Source organism: Rattus norvegicus, chromosome 11 (assembly GCF_021556685.1).
Source record: "Rattus norvegicus strain SHRSP/BbbUtx chromosome 11, alternate assembly SHRSP_T2T, whole genome shotgun sequence".
Classification (NCBI taxonomy): Eukaryota; Metazoa; Chordata; class Mammalia; order Rodentia; family Muridae; genus Rattus; species Rattus norvegicus.
Genome location: NC_141544.1, coordinates 80,421,560 through 80,440,217, shown reverse-complemented (window position 1 = coordinate 80,440,217; position 18,658 = coordinate 80,421,560). Strand labels below are relative to the sequence as shown.

Genomic DNA, 18,658 nt, shown 5'->3' with positions numbered 1-18,658 from the left:
TCAGAGAAACCCGGCTCAATCAAAGTGGACTCTCAGGCCAGTTCTACCGTGCTCAGCCGACGCTTGCCATCCCCACCGCCTCAATTGTCCCTACCTTTCACCAGGGGGAAGAAGCAGTCCATTTCCACGCTGCTTCTCGAGTGTGAGATGCACAAGGTGCTGCTGGGGACCAGGCCTTCCTGTGGGGGGCTCCGCTCTGTGGTGCGGACCAGACACCAGCCGGGTCTCTCACTGGGTCGTTCCAACAGCTCCACAGTCTGCCCCACCTGGATGCTCAGCTCACTGCTGTGGGCCGCGCTGAAGTCCTGGAGGACCACGGTCAGCTCACATCCACCTGAGAGCTTTGGTGGTGGCGGTAGAGGGGTAGAGTGTGAGGAGTGTGTGTGTGTGTGTGTGTGTGTGTGTGTGTGTGTGTGTGCGAGCAAAAGGGAAGAAGGCAAAGAATGGGTGAGTGCAGAGGGGAGGAGAAAGAAGGAGGAAGGATGGGAGAGGGTGGAAAATGTTAGGAACAAACAGGAAGGAAAAAGAAAAGAAGAAGAAAGGTAATTAGTGTTATTGGCCACTCAGACCATAGCTGCTCTGGAGCCTGGCCAGAGCCAGGGTTTTCATTCAATTTCCGGCCTCCTTAGAGTCTCTTCTATTGCTTCTTTGCCAAACTTTCTGCCAACTGTGCCTTCCAGCCCCTTCCCTGTGTGCCCTGTTCTCCCTTCCATACCCTGTCCTGGTCCCCACCGATACCCCTCAGACACAGATGTGCTGGTGTTTGTTTCTAACACTCTCACTGGACTCTAGGTGATGTCTGGGAATAACTCAAGACATAATCTCTTTTTATTCTAACCCACAGAACATCCTTCATCTCTACCCCGCCCTGGAGCCATAATCCTAAAACAGGCTATGATAATACAAGAAAGAATGGGGCTTTGCTCATAGGCATCTGCCTGGCCCCCGGGGACCAGGCAGTGGGATGAGCCGAGAGATGAGGAGCCATGCCTTATTTAGGAGCAAACAGTACTGTACTCTATGCTTAAGTGACCTACATTTCCCTAGTGCAAGGGTGGGGGTGCAGGAGCATAGAACAGGGGAGAAGCCCTGGGGGGCAGGAACAGGCCTTTCTAGCTGCACCCTGAGGTGGCTCACTCTTCACCGAGGAGTTTGTATGCCTTCCCCCCTTACCATGGCCTCACATCCGTGAGGAACACTTAGTTTTGTATCATGCTCACAGAATGGAGCACAGAGCCACAGGTTGGGAGTAGTATCTGTATTGAGAGTCCTCGAGAAAGGCAGGCAACAGAAGGGATGAGGCAAGAGGCCCAGCCTGTCAGCCTGCTGCCCTCCAAGGTTCAATCTAATGTCCATTTAGAGGGAATTCTCATATCACCTCTGGAGAATTCAGCTTTAGTCTGTGAAGCTCTGATCAAGGGATTTGAACCGTCTGCAGTGGCAGCCATACCAACATGGCCATCCAGGCAGCGGCACACCCATCCAGTTCATATTTGTTCCAGGGGACACTTCTGCTGGAGGGAGGGTAGGTATGATCAGAAGATTGGGGGATTAACCGTCTGGACAGAGCAAAGCCTTAGCTACTAAAGGGATTTGAACGTCAGAACATTGGGACTGAGCAGATGGCTCAGTGGGTAGGGTGCTTGCCACGCAACACGGGGACTTGAGGCTGGGTGCCCAGCATCCACAGAAGAAGCCAGCTAAGGTGATGCATTCCTGTAATCCTAGAGCTAAGAGGCAGAGACAAGAGGATGCTGTGGGCCTTGCTGAATAGCCACGCTAGTTAACTGGGTAACTGAAGTCCAGTCAGAGGCCGTGTCTCAGAAAATAAGGTGAAGACAGCTGACACTGACCTTTGACCTCCAGACATCATGTGTGGATGGGGCATTCTCTCTTATATTGCACACACACACACACACACACACACACAAGAGACACAGACACACAGACACACGTATGCACACACACGTATGCACATACACACACAGACACACACAGACACATACACAGACACACAGACAGACACACACAAAGAGACACGCCACACACACATGCGGACACACACAAACACACAGACAGGCACACACACACAAACACACAGACAGACAGACAGACAGACAGACACACACTCTCACACACTCTCACATACACAGAGTCATCAGACCAAGGCTGGCTGGCAGTTGGCATCACATCACCACTGTCTAAAGAGCAGAGATGCTGTGTTGAACACATCCCACGGGTGGGCAAGGCACTGCCACCAGCCCAGACCAGGAGGGAAACCTGTAGGGCAGAGGTGGACAGGGAAAGAGACAGGAAATCATGGTCGCTGGTCATCTTCTCTACCTAACTTCCTTGGCCTCAACAAATGAGCACATAGCCTCTTCCCTCACTTCCCTGGTGTTCTCTTCCTAGAGATGGTCAGTGAAGGTTTCGCGGGAGGAAATAGCTCACATCAGGGTCTGAAAGTACACACAGGAGCCATCCCCTGGCTCAGATGCCTGTACGTGTAAGCCCAGGGATGCCCAGACCTTAGGCTATGAATGGGAGCTCATGAGATGCAGACTCCTGGGCCGTGCCTCCCTTGACCAAGCCCCAACCATGAATTATAACTGAGTAGGCTGGGGCTAGGAATCCAAAGGTGTGTGTTTTCACAGGGTCATCCTCCCGCTGAGATTATGAAAAGTAGGTTTCTGGAACACCAAGGAACAATTGCTGGAGGGTTTTCTACCTGACACCGTGCTGAACTTGAACCCAGACCTCCAGTATGAATCCCACGTACCTTACGACTTTGCAACACGGGGCACACTTATTTTGGGGGATGTGCCCATACTTGGCAGTAGCGAGGCACTGACCTAGGCCCCTAATTTGGGGGCAGCCAATAGTGATCCCATCCTGCTAGATTTTAGAATTCTCTATGGAAAGTGTTCACCTCTGTCCTCTATATCATGCAAGCACAGTTACAGCCCGATAACTGATTCCTTCTCTCAGATGGACTCTTTACAGAGCACTAGTCTAGATGACAAGGGAAACTCTTGTATTCTGAAGAGTTTCTATGGCTGAGCCTCAGTGGAGAGGCTTCTCGTTTATTCCTGGGGCCATATACACATATGTGGGAGACGAACCTTGCAGGCTTTAAACTGTACAACTAATCCAGGGGAGAGCTGTAAGCCCTTTTGCAGGCTGTCAAGGCACAGCAGAGAAACCCAAGGCTAGGGCTGCAAATAGCTGGTAGTTTACAATTTTCTAGGGCAAGTTACAAGCTCTATTGGGTAGGGGGGAAGGGTAGGATTTCCAAAGGGGAGGAGGGGACACAGAGCCTGGGTCTGTGTCTACAGCTCAAGATCCCAAACCAGGATTCGATGCCTGAAGAAAAGCGCCACTAGGTGGCGATGTTGTTCCCAAAGGCTTCCCGGCTTCCACAATCAGGATAGTGGGAGGGAGGCTCAAGACTCCGTGTCTTCATAGCACACACCTAACTGTAGCCCAGCAAAGACAACCATTATGGCTCAAATGTCCATGCACACCTCGCCTCTATGGCTAGATCAGAAAGATTTACCATTCCAGGTCTCAACCTATGGCAAGAACAGAAATGCAGGGTCTGCAGGAGATTGGGCTGGGAGAATTGCATAAGCCATACTGGGCAGAGCTGACCCTTAAATAGTGTGACCCAGCTCACACCTGAGCAGCACTGTGTAGGAATCCAGTCAGGAGCAGAGCGGACGAGAGATCTTGGCACACCCACAGTCCTTACACATGATCCACTCATGATTTCTTGACCGTGAGACTCACACCCGATGGAAGTTACTCTCAAGAGCGCATGACTCTTTAACCAAGGAAACCAACTACTCCTCGCCAGGGCTGCCATATTTCTTAGGCATGTTTGTGTGTGCATGATGTATGTGGAGGCCAGAGGACGACACAGTGAGGTTGGTCCTCTCCTTCCACCTTCTGGGGTCTGGAGTCAGCTTCCTGTGGCAGTACGTTTATCTGCTGAGCATATCCCCACCCTGACACTTTCCCTGTCCAGACTGCTTTCCCGTCTCTGACTGGATTGGTCTTGTGCATCAGCAGGTTTCCCTTAAGGAGGCCCAGGGAGCCTCAGGTTCCTGGAGTTTCTTCTTTCTGTCAGTAGGATTGGGGTGTGGCTCTCCACTACACACTCTCCTTGCTGCTTCACCTCCTGGCTCTCCATTGCCAACCCCCATCTCATCTGGAAAGTTCTCACACACTCTCTCTCTTTTTTCTTTCCTTTTTTCTTTTAAATTGGGTATTTCTTATTTACATTTCAAATGTTATTCCCTTTCCCAGTTTCCTGTCCATAAGCTCCTTAGCCCCTCTCCCTCCCCTTATATAAGAGTGTTCCCCTTCCCCCTGCCCCAATCCCCTACTGGGGGTCCAACCTTGGCAGGACCAAGGGCTTCTCCTTCCATTGGTGCCCAGCAAGGACATCCTTTGCTACATGTGCAGCTGGAGCCATGGGTCAGTCCATGTGTAGTCTTTAGGTAATGGTTTGATGCTTCAATCCTTCTTAAAAAGGGGAGCAAAAATATCCATAGGAGGGGCTAGGGAGGCAAAGTTTAGAGCAGAGACTGAAGGAACGGCCATTCAGAGCCTGCCCAACATGTGGCCCATACATATACAGCCACCAAAACTAGATAAGATGGATGAAGCTAAGAGGTGCAGGCTGATAGGAACCGGGTATAGTTCTCTCTCCTGAGAGACAAAGCCAGAGCATGTCAAATACAGAGGCGAACGCTAGCAGCAAACCACTGAACTGAGAATGGGACCCACATTGGAGGAATTAGAGAAAGGACTGAAGGAGCTGAAGGGGCTTGCAACCCCATAAGAACAACAATGCCAACCAACCAGAGCTTCCGGGGACTAAACCACTACCCAAAGTTCTCACTCTCTTAACGAAATCTCTGGTCTCAGGAGCATGAGTCAGCTTTATGTACGGTGTAGAAATTGTTGCAAGTAGCAAGCCCGTTTTAATCCTTTCCTTTCCCATAGCCTACACACACACACACACACACACACACACACACACACACACACACACACACACACACACACACACATGTGAGTACACTGTCGCTTTCTTCAGACACACCAGAAGAGGGCACTGGATCTCATTACAGATGATTGTGAGCCACCATGTGGTTGCTGGGAATTGAACTCAGGACCTCTGGAAGAGCAGTTGGTGCTCTTAACCGCTGAGCCATCTCTCCAGCGCCCCTTCCCCACCCCAGCCTCTTAAGAACTATTTTAATGCTGTCGTTGGTCTTTACTCTGTGTTTCTTTGGTATTTGTTCTCTCGAGTCCCCTCTTAAGGGACGAAGTGAATGTCCCTTGTATTTGGCATTGTTTTCAGTTTTTCTGTTCAGAGATGATCCCTTAGTGTCTTTTGGTTTTTCTTTTCCTCTGACAGCTTTCTTTCCTTCGATGTGTCTGCTGCTGCACAGAGCTTGCCTTCTGCTTTTCTTCTCTTGACTCATTAACCACCGAGATGTAGACAGCCAGCCGCGAGAGTCACCCACTTCTTGCTTGCCCACCAGCTCTGTCTTTTGCTTACCTAACTGTTCCCATGGGTAGAGTCAGTCTAAACCCAGGCAGGCAGTGCCAAAGTAGGTAGCATGAATGCTGGGGTCCCCACCCCAATCCCTTCTCTAGTTCTTCTACGCAGATGTATTTTCCAGCTAGCTCTCCTTGTCAGTTCCCCGGACATTAGCTTAGACAGTGCTATCCCTGGCCAGTTGTGCCGGTCTCAGTGCTTACCCTTCCCCCTTTCCCGGCTCTGCACTCCTCTCCTCTGGGTACACTGTAACTCTCTCTTCTTCTGCAGTTAGTGGCCTCTCCACAGACATCACATGGAGTGTCAGCTTCCTCCTCTGATCCACAAAAGGGGCAAATCAGTCACAGGTTCCTCTCCTCAGACAATCTTGAGATGAAAAGCTCTGCTGAGCCAACCTTTTCTACCCACTGCAGTGTGAATGTGGACTCCCCTTTCTTCCTTGGCATGCTGTCGATCTCTCAAGATGGCCCACTGCTCTTTTTTGACTCTGTGAGGTGGGCTGGAGAGATGGATCAGAGGTTAAGAGCACTGACTGCTCTTCCAGAGGTCCTGCGTTCAATTCCCAGCAACCACATGGTGGCTCACAACCATCTGTAATGGGATCTGATGCCCTCTTCTGGTGTGTCTGAAGGACAGCTACAATGTATACAGTAAATAAATAAATCTCTAAAAAATGCTTTGACTCAGTGAGGTACACTTGGGTCCCCTCTCTCCACATTCTCTGTTGACATTTGGGGTGTTCAGAGAAGATGTCATCCTCCCCTCCCTCTTGCTTCCCACAGAAGTCTCTGCTGACTCCTTAGGCCTCAGGAAGTCCTAGCACTCTCTGGTCAAAACTGTGAGCTGTATCACAGTATGTATATCTTACTGTTGCTACAGATGCCTACTTTTTAGGTAAGCTCTATTCAGGAGTCTAAGGGAGGATGTGCTGGGGTCCGACAGGACCTTGGCATGAAGTCAGGTACGCTTTACTTACTCTTTCTTTTTTTCTAATCTCATGTCTTCATTTCTAGAATCTTCCTATTTCATTCCAGTTACCAGTGAGTCCTGGCTGGCCTCCCAGACCTCATTCTTGAACTTCCCAGAACTAGAGCCATCAGATGGCTGTGAGCTGCTGTGTGGATGCTGGGAATTGAACCTAGGTCCCCTGGAAGAGCAACCAGTGCTCTTAACCACTGAGCCACCTCTCCAGCCCCTCTGCTGTCTACCTGCATTTCTTCAGACTGGCAGCTGTGAATGCAGTTCCCATCTAGCCTTGCCCATATTTTTCCACTCTCTTCTTGCTGGACATCTCTGGCAAGTCCTGTCCCTGTGTTGATTATGGCTTCCTTGACCCTCTGCAGCCTGCCTGAGAGCTTTTTCCCTGCTGAGAAGCCCTGGCCTGGCCTTCTTTCCAGGACTTCTCCTCATACAGGGCCACTTTGGAGCCACCTCTGAAAGCCCATCTGCATAGAAGGGGTTGAGGAGGGACTGAGTGAGAGTGATGGGCACAAGTCATGAACGAGGGTATAAACCAAGAGTTTCCTAGTTCTAATTCTGTCATGGGAGTTTTGCTCAAGAGTGGTGTATAACTGCATAAAACATGTTTGATTCTGAAAATGTAAGTTCAGTGCAAAGCTTTATAAAGTTAAAAAATAAAAAGAAAAATAAAAAGAAAGAAATGACCGCTTCGTTTAGTTCTACTTCTGCTTGCTTAGCATTTGGACGTAAAAGGAGCCTCTTCTTAACAAACAGTATGAATCTGGGCAGTGGGAGGAAGAGGCAGGCAGATCTCTGAGTTCAAGGACAGCCTGGTCTACACAGAGACCAGGACAGTCTGGTCTACACAGAGAAACCCTGTCTTGACAAACCAAATGAGCTGGATCACCCCAGGGAGCTCCGAGTACTATAGAACACAGTTGTTTCCAGATGGCTGTCAGTGGCACCAGGGAGCCAGGCAGTGCTCCGCTGTGCTTCCTACTGTCGTCATTTCAGAGCCACAGTGTCTCTGCTTCTATGTGTCCCCCAACTCCCTTATGGTTTAGAGCCCTCACAAGCTGTGTGGCCAGGGGCAAACAACTCAAATCTCTTTGTCTCAGTTTCTTCATCTGCAGAATGGAGATAACAACAGTAGAAGCTTTATGGGCTGTCTAGAAAATTAAATGTGACTCTAAGGATTGGAGAGATGGCTCAGCCGTTAAGAGCACTGACTGTTCTTCTTTGACTACTGAGATCAATTCCTAGCAACCACATGGTGGCTCACAGCCATCTGAAATGGGATCCGATGCCCTCTTCTGCTGTGTCTGAAGACTGCTATAGTGTACTCATACACATTAAATAAATAAATCTTTAAAAAATATTAATAAAAATATTCTCACTGAATTAAAAAAAAAGCAATCATAATTGTAAAACACCCTAGACAGTGTCGTTAGCGGTGTCAGCTCTTCTTTTCGGAGCTGGGGACCGAACCCAGGGCCTTGTGCTTGCTAGGCAAGCGCTCTACCACTGAGCTAAATCCCCAACCCGTGGTGTCAGCTCTTATACTCGCCTGAAATCAAGTTCTGGCCATTCGTGATGGCATATGCCTTTAATGCTAACACTGAGGAAGCAGAGTTCAAGGATAGCCTCATCTACATGAGTTTCAGGTCAGCAGGGCTACATAGCAAGGCCCCATCTCAGAAAGAAAAAAAAAAGAATTCTGGGAGTAAACATTTCATTGTTCAAATTTGACAGAAACGACAGAAAAAAAAGATCAATCTTCATGGCATGGTGTTTGAGGCTAGACTGTGTTAACTGCACATTTTATATGCATAAATTTATTATATAAACGAGTCCTCTCTTTCCTGACTCACCGTCTACGGAAGGTGACCTGGACACATTTAAAAGGTCTCCACAGGAGCACATAGGGATTGGTAGGACTCAGGAGCCCTTTAGGGAAAGTGAAGCCTCTCTGGTCTCTTCATGTGCATTGTTGTCCCCGTGTGAAGATGTCCCCTTCTCCTAGGAGTTCTGTACTTGCACACTTAGCATACAGTAAGTGAGGACGACCACTTCTGACTCCCCCACCAAGGACAGAGGATTGTGCACCCTCCTCTCCCCACTAACTTCCTTTCTCCGATTCTCCCACAGTGCTAGGCTGTTGTGAAACACACAAATTGATGTCTGCACAGGGTGATGGGGGAGGGGCGGAGCTGGCCTTAGAAAAGCGTGAGGTGGAGCACGCCTACTTGGCAAAGTTTCAAGGGCACTCAATCCCATCAGGCCCTGCCCAAAGGCTTTCTCCAAACTTCCTGCTAAGCCACCTGGATCCCACCAGCAGAGGGCAGAAGCATTTAGTTAGGCAATGCCTCTACCAGAAATGCCTCAAAGCAAGTCCCTTCCAGTGGCACATGTGTACATTTAGCCACCACTGAAGTAACATGCCAGTGCACTTCTGTGGCTCTGAGTGTGAAGATATGTACATCAGCAACCTTCTAAAAGAGTAACACAAACAGTATCCTTAAAACTAAAACGTAAGAGTTCAAGAGGAGAATGGGTAAGTCGTTATGATACATCCAGTGAGTGAATGATGAATTAAGCGGCCATTATATTATATATCTACTATTTATTTATTTATCTATTTATTTTTGCTTTATGAATGTTGATTGGTGTTTTGCCTACATATATGTCTGTGTGAGGGTATTAGAGCCCATGGAATTGGAGTTATAGATGGTTGTGAGCCTTCATGTGGGTGCTGGGGATTAAACCCAGGTCCCCTTAACTGCTGAGCCATCTCTCCAGCTCCCTATTTTCATGTCAGGGTTTCTCTGTGTAGCTGTCCTGGAACTCGCTCTGTAGACCATGCTGCCCTTGAACTCACAGAGATCCTTCTCTCTCTGCCTCCCAGGTGCTGCGATCAAAGGCATGTGCTAGCACTGCCCAGCTCCAGCCATTAGATTTTTAAAAGTTTTAATTAAAAATGTGTTTTATTTTATGTGTATGAATGCTTTGCTTACATGTATGCCTGTGTCATGTGCTTCTGGGTTACTAGAGTTATGGATGGTTGTGAACCACCTTGTAGGGGCTCGGAATTAAGCCTGGGTTCTCTGCAAGAACAATGAGTACTCTTAACTGGTGAGCCAGGTCTCAGCCAAAAGTAAATTTCGGTGTTTTGTTCAAGAGACAGGGTGTTGCTGTGTAGCTCTGGCTGCTCTGGAATTTGCTATATAGACCAGGCTGGACTTGTACTCACAGAGATCTGCCTGACTCTGCCTCCTGAGTGCTGGTATTACAGGTATGTGCCACCACACTGGTCTCAGCCATCAGATACTTACAAAGCTTTGGAATAGCATCAAAACTGTGTATCTTATGTAAGTACAAACAAACCAAGAACAGTATATAAAGTTGCACAGACGGTTAAGGGACGAACATCATTATTCATAGGAGCAGATGAAAGTGTTAGCCTTGGCTTTGCAGAGCATAGCCCTGAGGTAATTTCCCATCTGCTTCCATTTTCTTCCAGTCCTGTCCAGTGTTTCTCACCTACCCATTAATTTTGAAACAAAAGTAACGATCGCATTAGTTTTGAAACAAAAGTAACGATAGCACGGGGAAACAAACCAACGAGTGTAACTAGGAGGAAAAACTGCAGCTATTCTAAGAAGGAATACTAGTTGTTGGGAAAAGGGGAGTGGGTGGGCAGGCCCCCCAGAAGCTTTGGGGGGCATGTAAGTATTATCATAGGCCTCCACAAGGTGGTTTCAGAATGCCGCTAAACCCAGGAGCTGTGATACCCGGAAATTCAGATGAGCTCTTCGGAAATGAAGTCATTTTACAATTTATTGCTGTGGTTTATCTTGAGTTGGTTATAATGTCAAGCAAATGGGAAAGGCAGCATTAGGCCTTAGGAATATTATCACACAGCTCTGGGATTTGCATGGTTGCCCAGGGAGATGCCAGGTCCAATGAAGAGTCTACAATTCGTGATGTGCTTACTCTGTGTGCTTCACTGGGTGATAGAAGGAGCTTTTTCATCTCGTTTTCTACAGGGCTTAAGGGGCTTCATGGCGTCGAAGGCCTCACGGACCACAAGGTAATTAATAGCTGGAAGAACATGGGAAGGGGAACTGGGAGGCCTCAGAACTGTACAGGGCTCGTTCTACATGACACAGCCTCTCTCCTTTTCCTTCTCCAGACCCGGATCCTCATTCTTAGGAGAAGAAGTTGGACTCAGGGCCCACTAGCTTCAGCATTCCCCGAGTAGACTGCTTCTGCATTCATGGTGGAAAGCAGTCCTGTTTAATCACCGTGAGCACTTTTCATTAATGCGCTGTATCATTCGCCACCTACACCTGCATCATCAAGTTGAGTCGGAGTCATCTGTGCTTAAATTTGTCCATGTCCCGAGTATAGAGCGATGCCTGGCATGAAGCGTATCCTGAATGAATATCTACTGAGCACACCTGTGAATGTGTCTCATGACTTGATGCCTGATATGTAGCAAAGCAGAGTGGCTACAATGCTGAGTGCTCCCACTGGCTGCAGTGCTGAGTGCTCCCGCTGGCTGCAGTGCTGAGTGCTCCCACTGGCTGCAGTGCTGAGTGCTCCCGCTGGCTGCGGTGCTGAGTGCTCCCGCTGGCTGCAGTGCTGAGTGCTCCCACTGGCTGCAGTGCTGAGTGCTCCCGCTGGCTGCGGTGCTGAGTGCTCCCGCTGGCTGCAGTGCTGAGTGCTCCCACTGGCTGCAGTGCTGAGTGTTCCCGCTGGCTGTAGTGCTGAGTGCTCCCGCTGGCTGCAGTGCTGAATGCTCCCACTGGCTGCAGTGGTGAGTGCTCCCACTGGCTGCAGTGGTGAGTGCTCCCACTGGCTGCAGTGGTGAGTGCTCCCACTGGCTGCAGTGGTGAGTGCTCCCGCTGGCTGTAGTGCTGAGTGCTCCCGCTGGCTGCAGTGGTGAGTGCTCCCACTGGCTGCAGTGGTGAGTGCTCCCGCTGGCTGTAGTGCTGAGTGCTCCCGCTGGCTGCAGTGGTGAGTGCTCCCACTGGCTGCAGTGGTGAGTGCTCCAGTTGGCTGCAGTGCTGAGTGCTCCCACTGGCTGCAGTGCTGAGTGCTACTGCTGGCTGCCTGTCTGTTTCCACCACTGTCTCCTTTGCCCTGAGACCCTTCTCCTTATAAATCATCTCACCTTTTCTGATTTGTCTATAACTCTGCTAACCTGTAAACTTGACAAAAATTACATAAGGGTGATTACCTATAAGAATAAAGAGAATAGGAGATCATAAAGGTGACCGTGTTTAAGAGAGGCCAACCTGTTTTCATCATGTTTTACTTTCTGAATGGCAGAAAGTATATACAATGGGACTATCTGACGTGGTAGAACAGAGAGGTGAAATACAGCTTCCTGCCAATCAGTTAGCTTTGCATAGCCCCTGACAGGCTTAGCAAGTAGAAGCACCAGGTGGCATTGTGTATGTGTGCATGTGTGGGTGTATGTGAGCATGAATACGTGTGGATATGAATACACATGGAGGTAAGGCAGGCGGATGGGTTAACAGTCTGTAGAGATCCTTAGACCTGCTTTCTATCTTGTTCACCTTGTTCTGGAAAGTTGAAATTCAATGCAGGTCTACATACAGAAGTGGAGAATGGCTACTACTGTTTTCCTCTCAGCTCCCAGAATACTAGCAGCCAAACAGACACATTTTGGATAGATCTGGCAATTGTTTATTGAAGAAGCCAGAGGACTTAGAGATATGCAAATACTGACATGGAGAGAGTCTCTACCAAAGCACATCACAACGACACCGCAGACAACAGTCCTGCTCCTTAATACGAACCTGGTGTACCTCATGTACATGAACCCTCAGCTTCAGAGACGCCCAACAGAGGCTAAAACAGGCAAATATGGAGGACCTGGAACACACACGAAGCCACATATAAGCAGGACCCACTACAGCATGGTTCTTGCCTGGGAGAGTTAAAAGAGGGTATCGTGTCCACGGAAATAGACTATCCCAGTGGAAATGAAGCAGTTCATAATGTGCTAGAATTCTGACAATGCCAAGGACGGGTTCTGAGATGGTAGGAGAAGGACATAAAGGATGGAAAACAGAAGATTTAAAATATGAGAGAAATGATCAAACCAGTTCTAGAGAGACTTCTTATGTAGAAGAAGATTTCCCGCAGTTGAAGAGCAAGAACAGTTAAGCTGACCCGATGTTTCAAGAGGCTGATAGGAAGAATTAAAAGCCCACCCTGGAGCACAGCACTAGGAAATACTTTATAAAAGACCACCCCAAAGCCTTCTGTGCCCAGAGGAGGAGGAGTCAGGTGAGACACAACAAATCAAGCGCTCCAGGGAGGCAGACTTCAAAAGCTACAGTAAAACAAAGACAACGGTGAACTCCTCCAAAATTCGGAGGGAGACTCATTCTGCTCCTAGACATCCAGGGCCAGATCAGAGCTTTCCACAGGCATCTTCAAAGTGGCCTGGTCTCATGTCTGTGTGTCCCTCACTCACAATGTTCAATTCAATTTTTTTTTCTTTTTGCTTTTTTGCTTGTTTGTTTGTTTTCTTGACACGGGGTTTCTGTGTGGCCCTGGCTGACCTGGAACTCACTCTGTAGACCAGGCTGGCCTCAAACTCAGATCCATCTGCCTCTGCATCCTGAGTGCTGGAATTAAAGGCGTGTGCCACCACTGACTGACTTATTCTCTATCTTTAAACATATTTATTATTTTTATGTGCACCTACTGCTTGTTCTTTATCGCCGCCTCTCCCAGGCTTCAGAGAGCACAGACCTGACGTTTAGTACGAGTGTTAAGGGGAGGGGCTCCTACTCCCCATTTCCTTCTGAACTTCTTTGCCTTTGGAGAGCCCACACAAGTTATCAACAGAGATAGGGCCCAGGTGGGCCAAGCAGGCAGAGCCTTCACCCATGGAGTGACAATCCTGTCAGGAGAGAGGCCATCCCAGCAAGCCTTGAACTTGAACAAGGCTGCCTGCGCCACGGCTCTGATTGTGTCTGTGGGAGGAAATTTCCCGCATCACAGGAAAGAGGAAAGTCTGTGAAGACTCCTGCTGACCTTCAGAGGAGGGAGCAGGGGTGGGTGGGAGAAACCTGAGATTAGAGAGAAGGATGAAAGCTGTGAGTTTCTCTGAATGCCTCTAGACAACCATGCAAAGAGTCTACTGTCACAGGACGCTAGAAAGCTGAACGTCAGAGGAAACCAGGCCGAAGACCGGAAGTAATTGTTTTCAAGGGGCAGACTGTGACCAAGCCTCAGATGTTCAGATGTGGGCTCTCGAGATGAGCCTTTCTGATCACCATCTCCCCTCCTGTTCTACTCTGCATATACAGTCGCACTCCCTCCAGACACCCTAGGCTACTGCTCCCTGGTCTGCATGCCTGTAAAGTGAAGCTCCACCTTCCCCTCCCGGCCTTACTATTTGGACCTTCTTGGCAGGCACTGTTGGCCACTAGAGAGCAGCAACAGCTAGGAGTTAGAAAAGGAAACCACCAACTTAGCTTAAGGCAGGCTCTGAAAAGAGTCCTCCGAGCACTCCTCTAGTCTAGGCAAAAACCACAAGGAAGGCATTGTGTATCACAGCTGGTATGTACTGTTTCTTGGAAGGAATTCCTAATTAGGAAACGAGCAACCAGAGACTAAGGCAACTTGTAGGGTCTGGTTAGAACCCTAGCAAGGGTGATCCAGGATTCCTGGTTCTTGCCTGTGTGCCCTTCCAGCACAGTGTGCACCAGGGGTGGTGGTGGTGGTGGTGGTGGTAGTGATGTTTCTCCTCCTCCTTCTCCCCCTCCTCCTCCTCTTCTTCCTCCTCTTCCTACTCCTCCTCCTCCTCTTCCTCCTCCTCCTCTTCCTCCTCCTCCTCCTCCTCCTCTTCCTCCTCCTCCTCTCCCTCATCCTCCTCCTTTCTCTCCTCTGTCCTACATGTCCCACTATGGCTTATCCTGGATTAACCACCTACCCACCCAGATCTCAAAATACATTTGGACAAACTAGTTGAGATAGTTATATATGATATGACAGCATTGTAAATTACTAAAACTCTTTCTTCTGTCTGCTGGCCAGCCGCGTGCTAACCTTAGTCCTCACTGCCAACTGAAGCCTTTTTGCAAGTTCCGCTTTATGGGCTGCTATGTCTACTCATTTCAGAATGTACAGTCACTTTACATGTGGCCCCTGGTCTATCAGCACATCCCAGAATCCTGGGTTTCCTCACACTCCCAACTTGTTTGGCTTCTACCTCTCCAAATGTTTTCTCTTCTTGGTTTCCGGATGATGCCTTGTATAGGTCTTGGTCATTTCTGCTCCTGGACTCGATGATGGCACCATCCCTCCTGAGATCGTTTTCCACTCCTCCTTTCTCCTGGAGGTCATGGTTCCTATATCCTAACATGTCTACATTCTTTGACAGACATCTTGACGGGGGGTTTGCACTTCCACAGACTTCAACACTTAAGACACAGGACACGCCCCACATTTTAGATGATTTGTGCATGTATGTATACCATAAGACTATATTCTGACTCAGCTACTGAACTATCATTTTTATGGTGGATTTTTTTGTTTGTTTTTTATTTTGTTAAAGACAGGGTCTCTCTATATAGCCTAGACTTTGGCTGTCCTGGAACTCACTATGTAGACAAAGCCTTGAACTCTCAGAGATCCACTTGCTTCTGCTTCCCAAGTGCTGGGATTAAAGGTGTGTACTATTATGCCTAGTTTCATAGTGATTATTAACTTTTCGATTTCTTCCCTTTCTATGGTGCTATTTCAACAATGGAACATCCTACAGCTCCATGGTTTGATACCATTAAAAAGAACTGTAGCTCTGTGTGTGGTGTGTGTGTGTGTGTGTGTGTGTGTGTGTGTGTGTGTGTGTATGCACACGTGTGTGTGTGCATGCATGCCTGTGTGTGCATACATGTGTGCACACACATTACAGCATATACTAAGAGCTAAGGGCTCTAACTTTCTTCTTACAATTTTTGGTGTTTTGGGCTTTTCTTGCCATACATTCAGTGTTTCTATCCCACATGCAGTGTATCTGCTGGTGGTAGTGGTGGCTATGGGAACTGGTCAGGGTAAGAGCCTTCAAGATAATATGGTGATTGAGAATCTGGGTTTGATCTCAGCAGCTCTGGGTCTGAACTGAAGTTCTGCTACAGCCTGGCTGTATCATCTGGGAAATGTTAGAAGTATATATGTGGCTTCCCTCCAAGATTCAGCTCCCCGTCACTGAATATGCCTCACTGAAATGTGAAGTAACAGATTAATGGGGGGGGGGCTGTTCATTGAAGGACAGTGTGTGGGAGGAGTTGGAGGTTCCACGAGTGGCACGGCTGGTTGAGCCTGAGGTTGCACGTGATGCTCCAGCCAGTACTTGGTCCTGCTAAACAGCTCAGTGGTGTTGAGCAGCTAAGGCTGAAAACTGTAGGACTTTGCCTCCCTTCCTCCTGACAACCATGGCTGGGTAGTGATCATGATGGTGGTGGTGGTGGTGAGGTATTACAGAAGAAGAGTAAGATGTAGCTCCCAGCAGAACACTTAAGCTAGAAGTAAGACTTAACACCTTTGGCAATGGGTAAAGTCAGGAGTGTATACCCTCCAAGAACCAGGGCTGGGGGAGAGTATTCACTTTTAAATATGAGGCAATTAGATCAAACAGGATTGAGAACAGATAGATCATTCAGGGAGAAAAGGGAAAATCGAATTTGGACATATTTATAATGTTATTGTTTGTTTCTTTCCTGTGCTGCTTCCCCTGCATTTTAAACTGCAGTGGTTAGAGTGGACCAACTTGGTTCGAAACATGTCCTGGATGGAATATGTCAGGGAGAGGGGGGTTGGTGATGGGAATCCCAGGTTCTGGGAACACCCATGCTGCAGCTGAGTTCTAAGGTGGTTCTTAGAAGGAGAGCAGATTCTCTTCTATCTTTGGGGAAAACCAGACCCTGTGGGAGTAGCGGGCGGGAGAGCTTGGAACTGCACCTCTGGGGATGCTTGGTGCCTCCTTTCAGCTTCTGGGAGGCAGAAGAAACTCTTACTGAGGGATGGCCTCAGCTTCAGACTTTCTCTAGTATCGTGTCAGTGAGGAAAGGAGTGTCCAGATGGAGCCCAGAGCTGGCAAACAAGAGAGAGCCTGTCTACCGTGGGCACTACTGGGGTAGAGCCTTTCAGAGAGACTGGACTTCAGGACGGCAAAGGGGGCTCCCTCAGGGTGAGAGGAGGGGCATGTGGCAACAAGCCTTGGTTGGTTCCCAGACCTGTCTTGATGGCACAGGTGAGCAGGGACTAGTGGCACATAGATGATAAAGACGGCACCATCTTTGAAGCAGATGCAGCTGTGCCTTCTCTCTCAGCCTCATCAGGGAACTCAGGCCAGGGCAGAGACAGAAGTTGGGCTTTTACAACACTGTAGTGCTTGTGTGGAGTCCTGACACTGCTTTATAGCAGTGGATCATAGCTATCTGAAGATTTTTTTCTTTTTAATATCAGTCACACAGCTTAAGCAAGGAAAGGCGCTCTACACAGCAGAGCAGGGGGAGAGTACAGTAAGAAAACTAGGATTCATTCCCTCAGCAAAAAAATCACTACGTGTTTGCCACCAAGGCCATAGAGTTTCCCAGGGCCTGACACTGACCTAAGGCTGTCCAACAAAGGAGTGAGAACACAAGGAACCCCGGGATCTGCAGAGTCTTACCCTTGGGTAGGATTGTCTGGTAATGTGGAGCAAACCGATTTTAGGTTATGGAGTATGATGTGTAGGAGCCTTCCCAGGGTCACATACTCTGAGATAGAGCAAGGCCATAAAGAAAATGCTCAGGTTCCTAACCCTCGTGTCTGACTCTCTTCCACCTGCCTCTCTGATCTTAACTTTTGCCCTGAAAACTTGCCCTCTACAGACCCAGGCACACAATGGCCGACCCCTGGATCTTCACATGTCCAGTGGCCCTTTCTGCCTGGAGCATCCATCTCCTCAGTGCCAAGCTGAGAAGCTGTCTTGCTCCTTTAGGCTTGAGTTCAGTCTCCTTACTGAGAGACTTATTATTTATTGAACAGATAGGCATGGAAAGCTTGCTACGTACCAGGGGCTCCCACAGGACATGGGAACTCGGCACCGAAGGCAAACACTTCTGTCTACCTTGAGCTTGTACTAAGTAGTAGTCAGAAAACAGGATAAAAGGGCGACGTCAACAAATGTCAGTGATAAGTGCCGAAGGGACGACGGCAAAAGCGGGCGCTGTTTGTGTCTGAGTGCACGTGTGTGACCCCTGCTGACGTGTGATGTGAGGGGTGCAGAACTTGTTATAGCCCAGGGCTACAGAATTGCCTGTTCTGTCACAGTCATGTACATCACAGTCACGTATATGACACTAATGTGTATAGTGTATAGTGTATAGTGTCAATGACACTAATATAAGCTCGGTCCCTGTTACAGCTCGTATCTAGAATGTCTCCACAGGCTCACATTTGAGTACCTGGTTTCCAGCTGGTTTTGGGAGTTGTGGAATCTTTGGGACTTGGGGTTTTTGGAAAAGGGTAGGAGTAAGTGACTGAGGGTGGGTGTTTAAGGATCGCATCCACCTCCATTCTAGCTCTCTGTCTCCCGGTCCAGTCACTATGGGAGGAGCTGTGTCATACTCTCTTGCCACCAGAGCCACTCCCATGCCTTCCTTGGCTGTACTCTCTGACACCGTGAGTCAAATCAACTGTTTGTCATTTAAGTTGTTTCTGTCAAATATTTTGTATGGCAATGAGGAAAGTTGCTACTACAGACCCTGTATGACAGCATTTAACATAAGCTCAGGTGACTGTAACATAGTGTTTAGTACAGCAGATACATTATGCTACTTATTACATTTATATCACATTATTCATTTCACTGTAATATCTATCAGAAGTTTAGGTACCTAGACAATCTTTTTACTTTTTCTTCTCTTTTGGGGTGTGTGTGTAGGGTCTTACTATGTAGTCCTAGATGGCCTGGAACCTGCTATGTAGCCTAGGCTAACCTCTAACTCACAGAGGTCTGTCTGCCTCTGCCCCAAGTGCTAGGATTACAAGTGTGCACCACCATTTTTAGCACAAGCTTAGGTACCCAGCTACAGT

The 18,658-nt window shown here is 48.4% G+C and overlaps 1 protein-coding gene across 46 annotated transcripts in view; it reads right to left on the bottom strand.

The window, feature by feature from the left end:
• Kalrn (kalirin, RhoGEF kinase) overlaps positions 1–18,658 on the bottom strand; it is a 606,323-nt gene that overhangs the window by 135,264 nt on the left and 452,401 nt on the right. For all 46 annotated transcript variants that reach the window (XM_087576981.1, XM_087576985.1, XM_087576993.1 and 43 more), the window contains 1 exon segment: positions 95–341. In XM_087576981.1, coding sequence (XP_087433107.1) covers positions 95–341 — 247 coding nt within the window.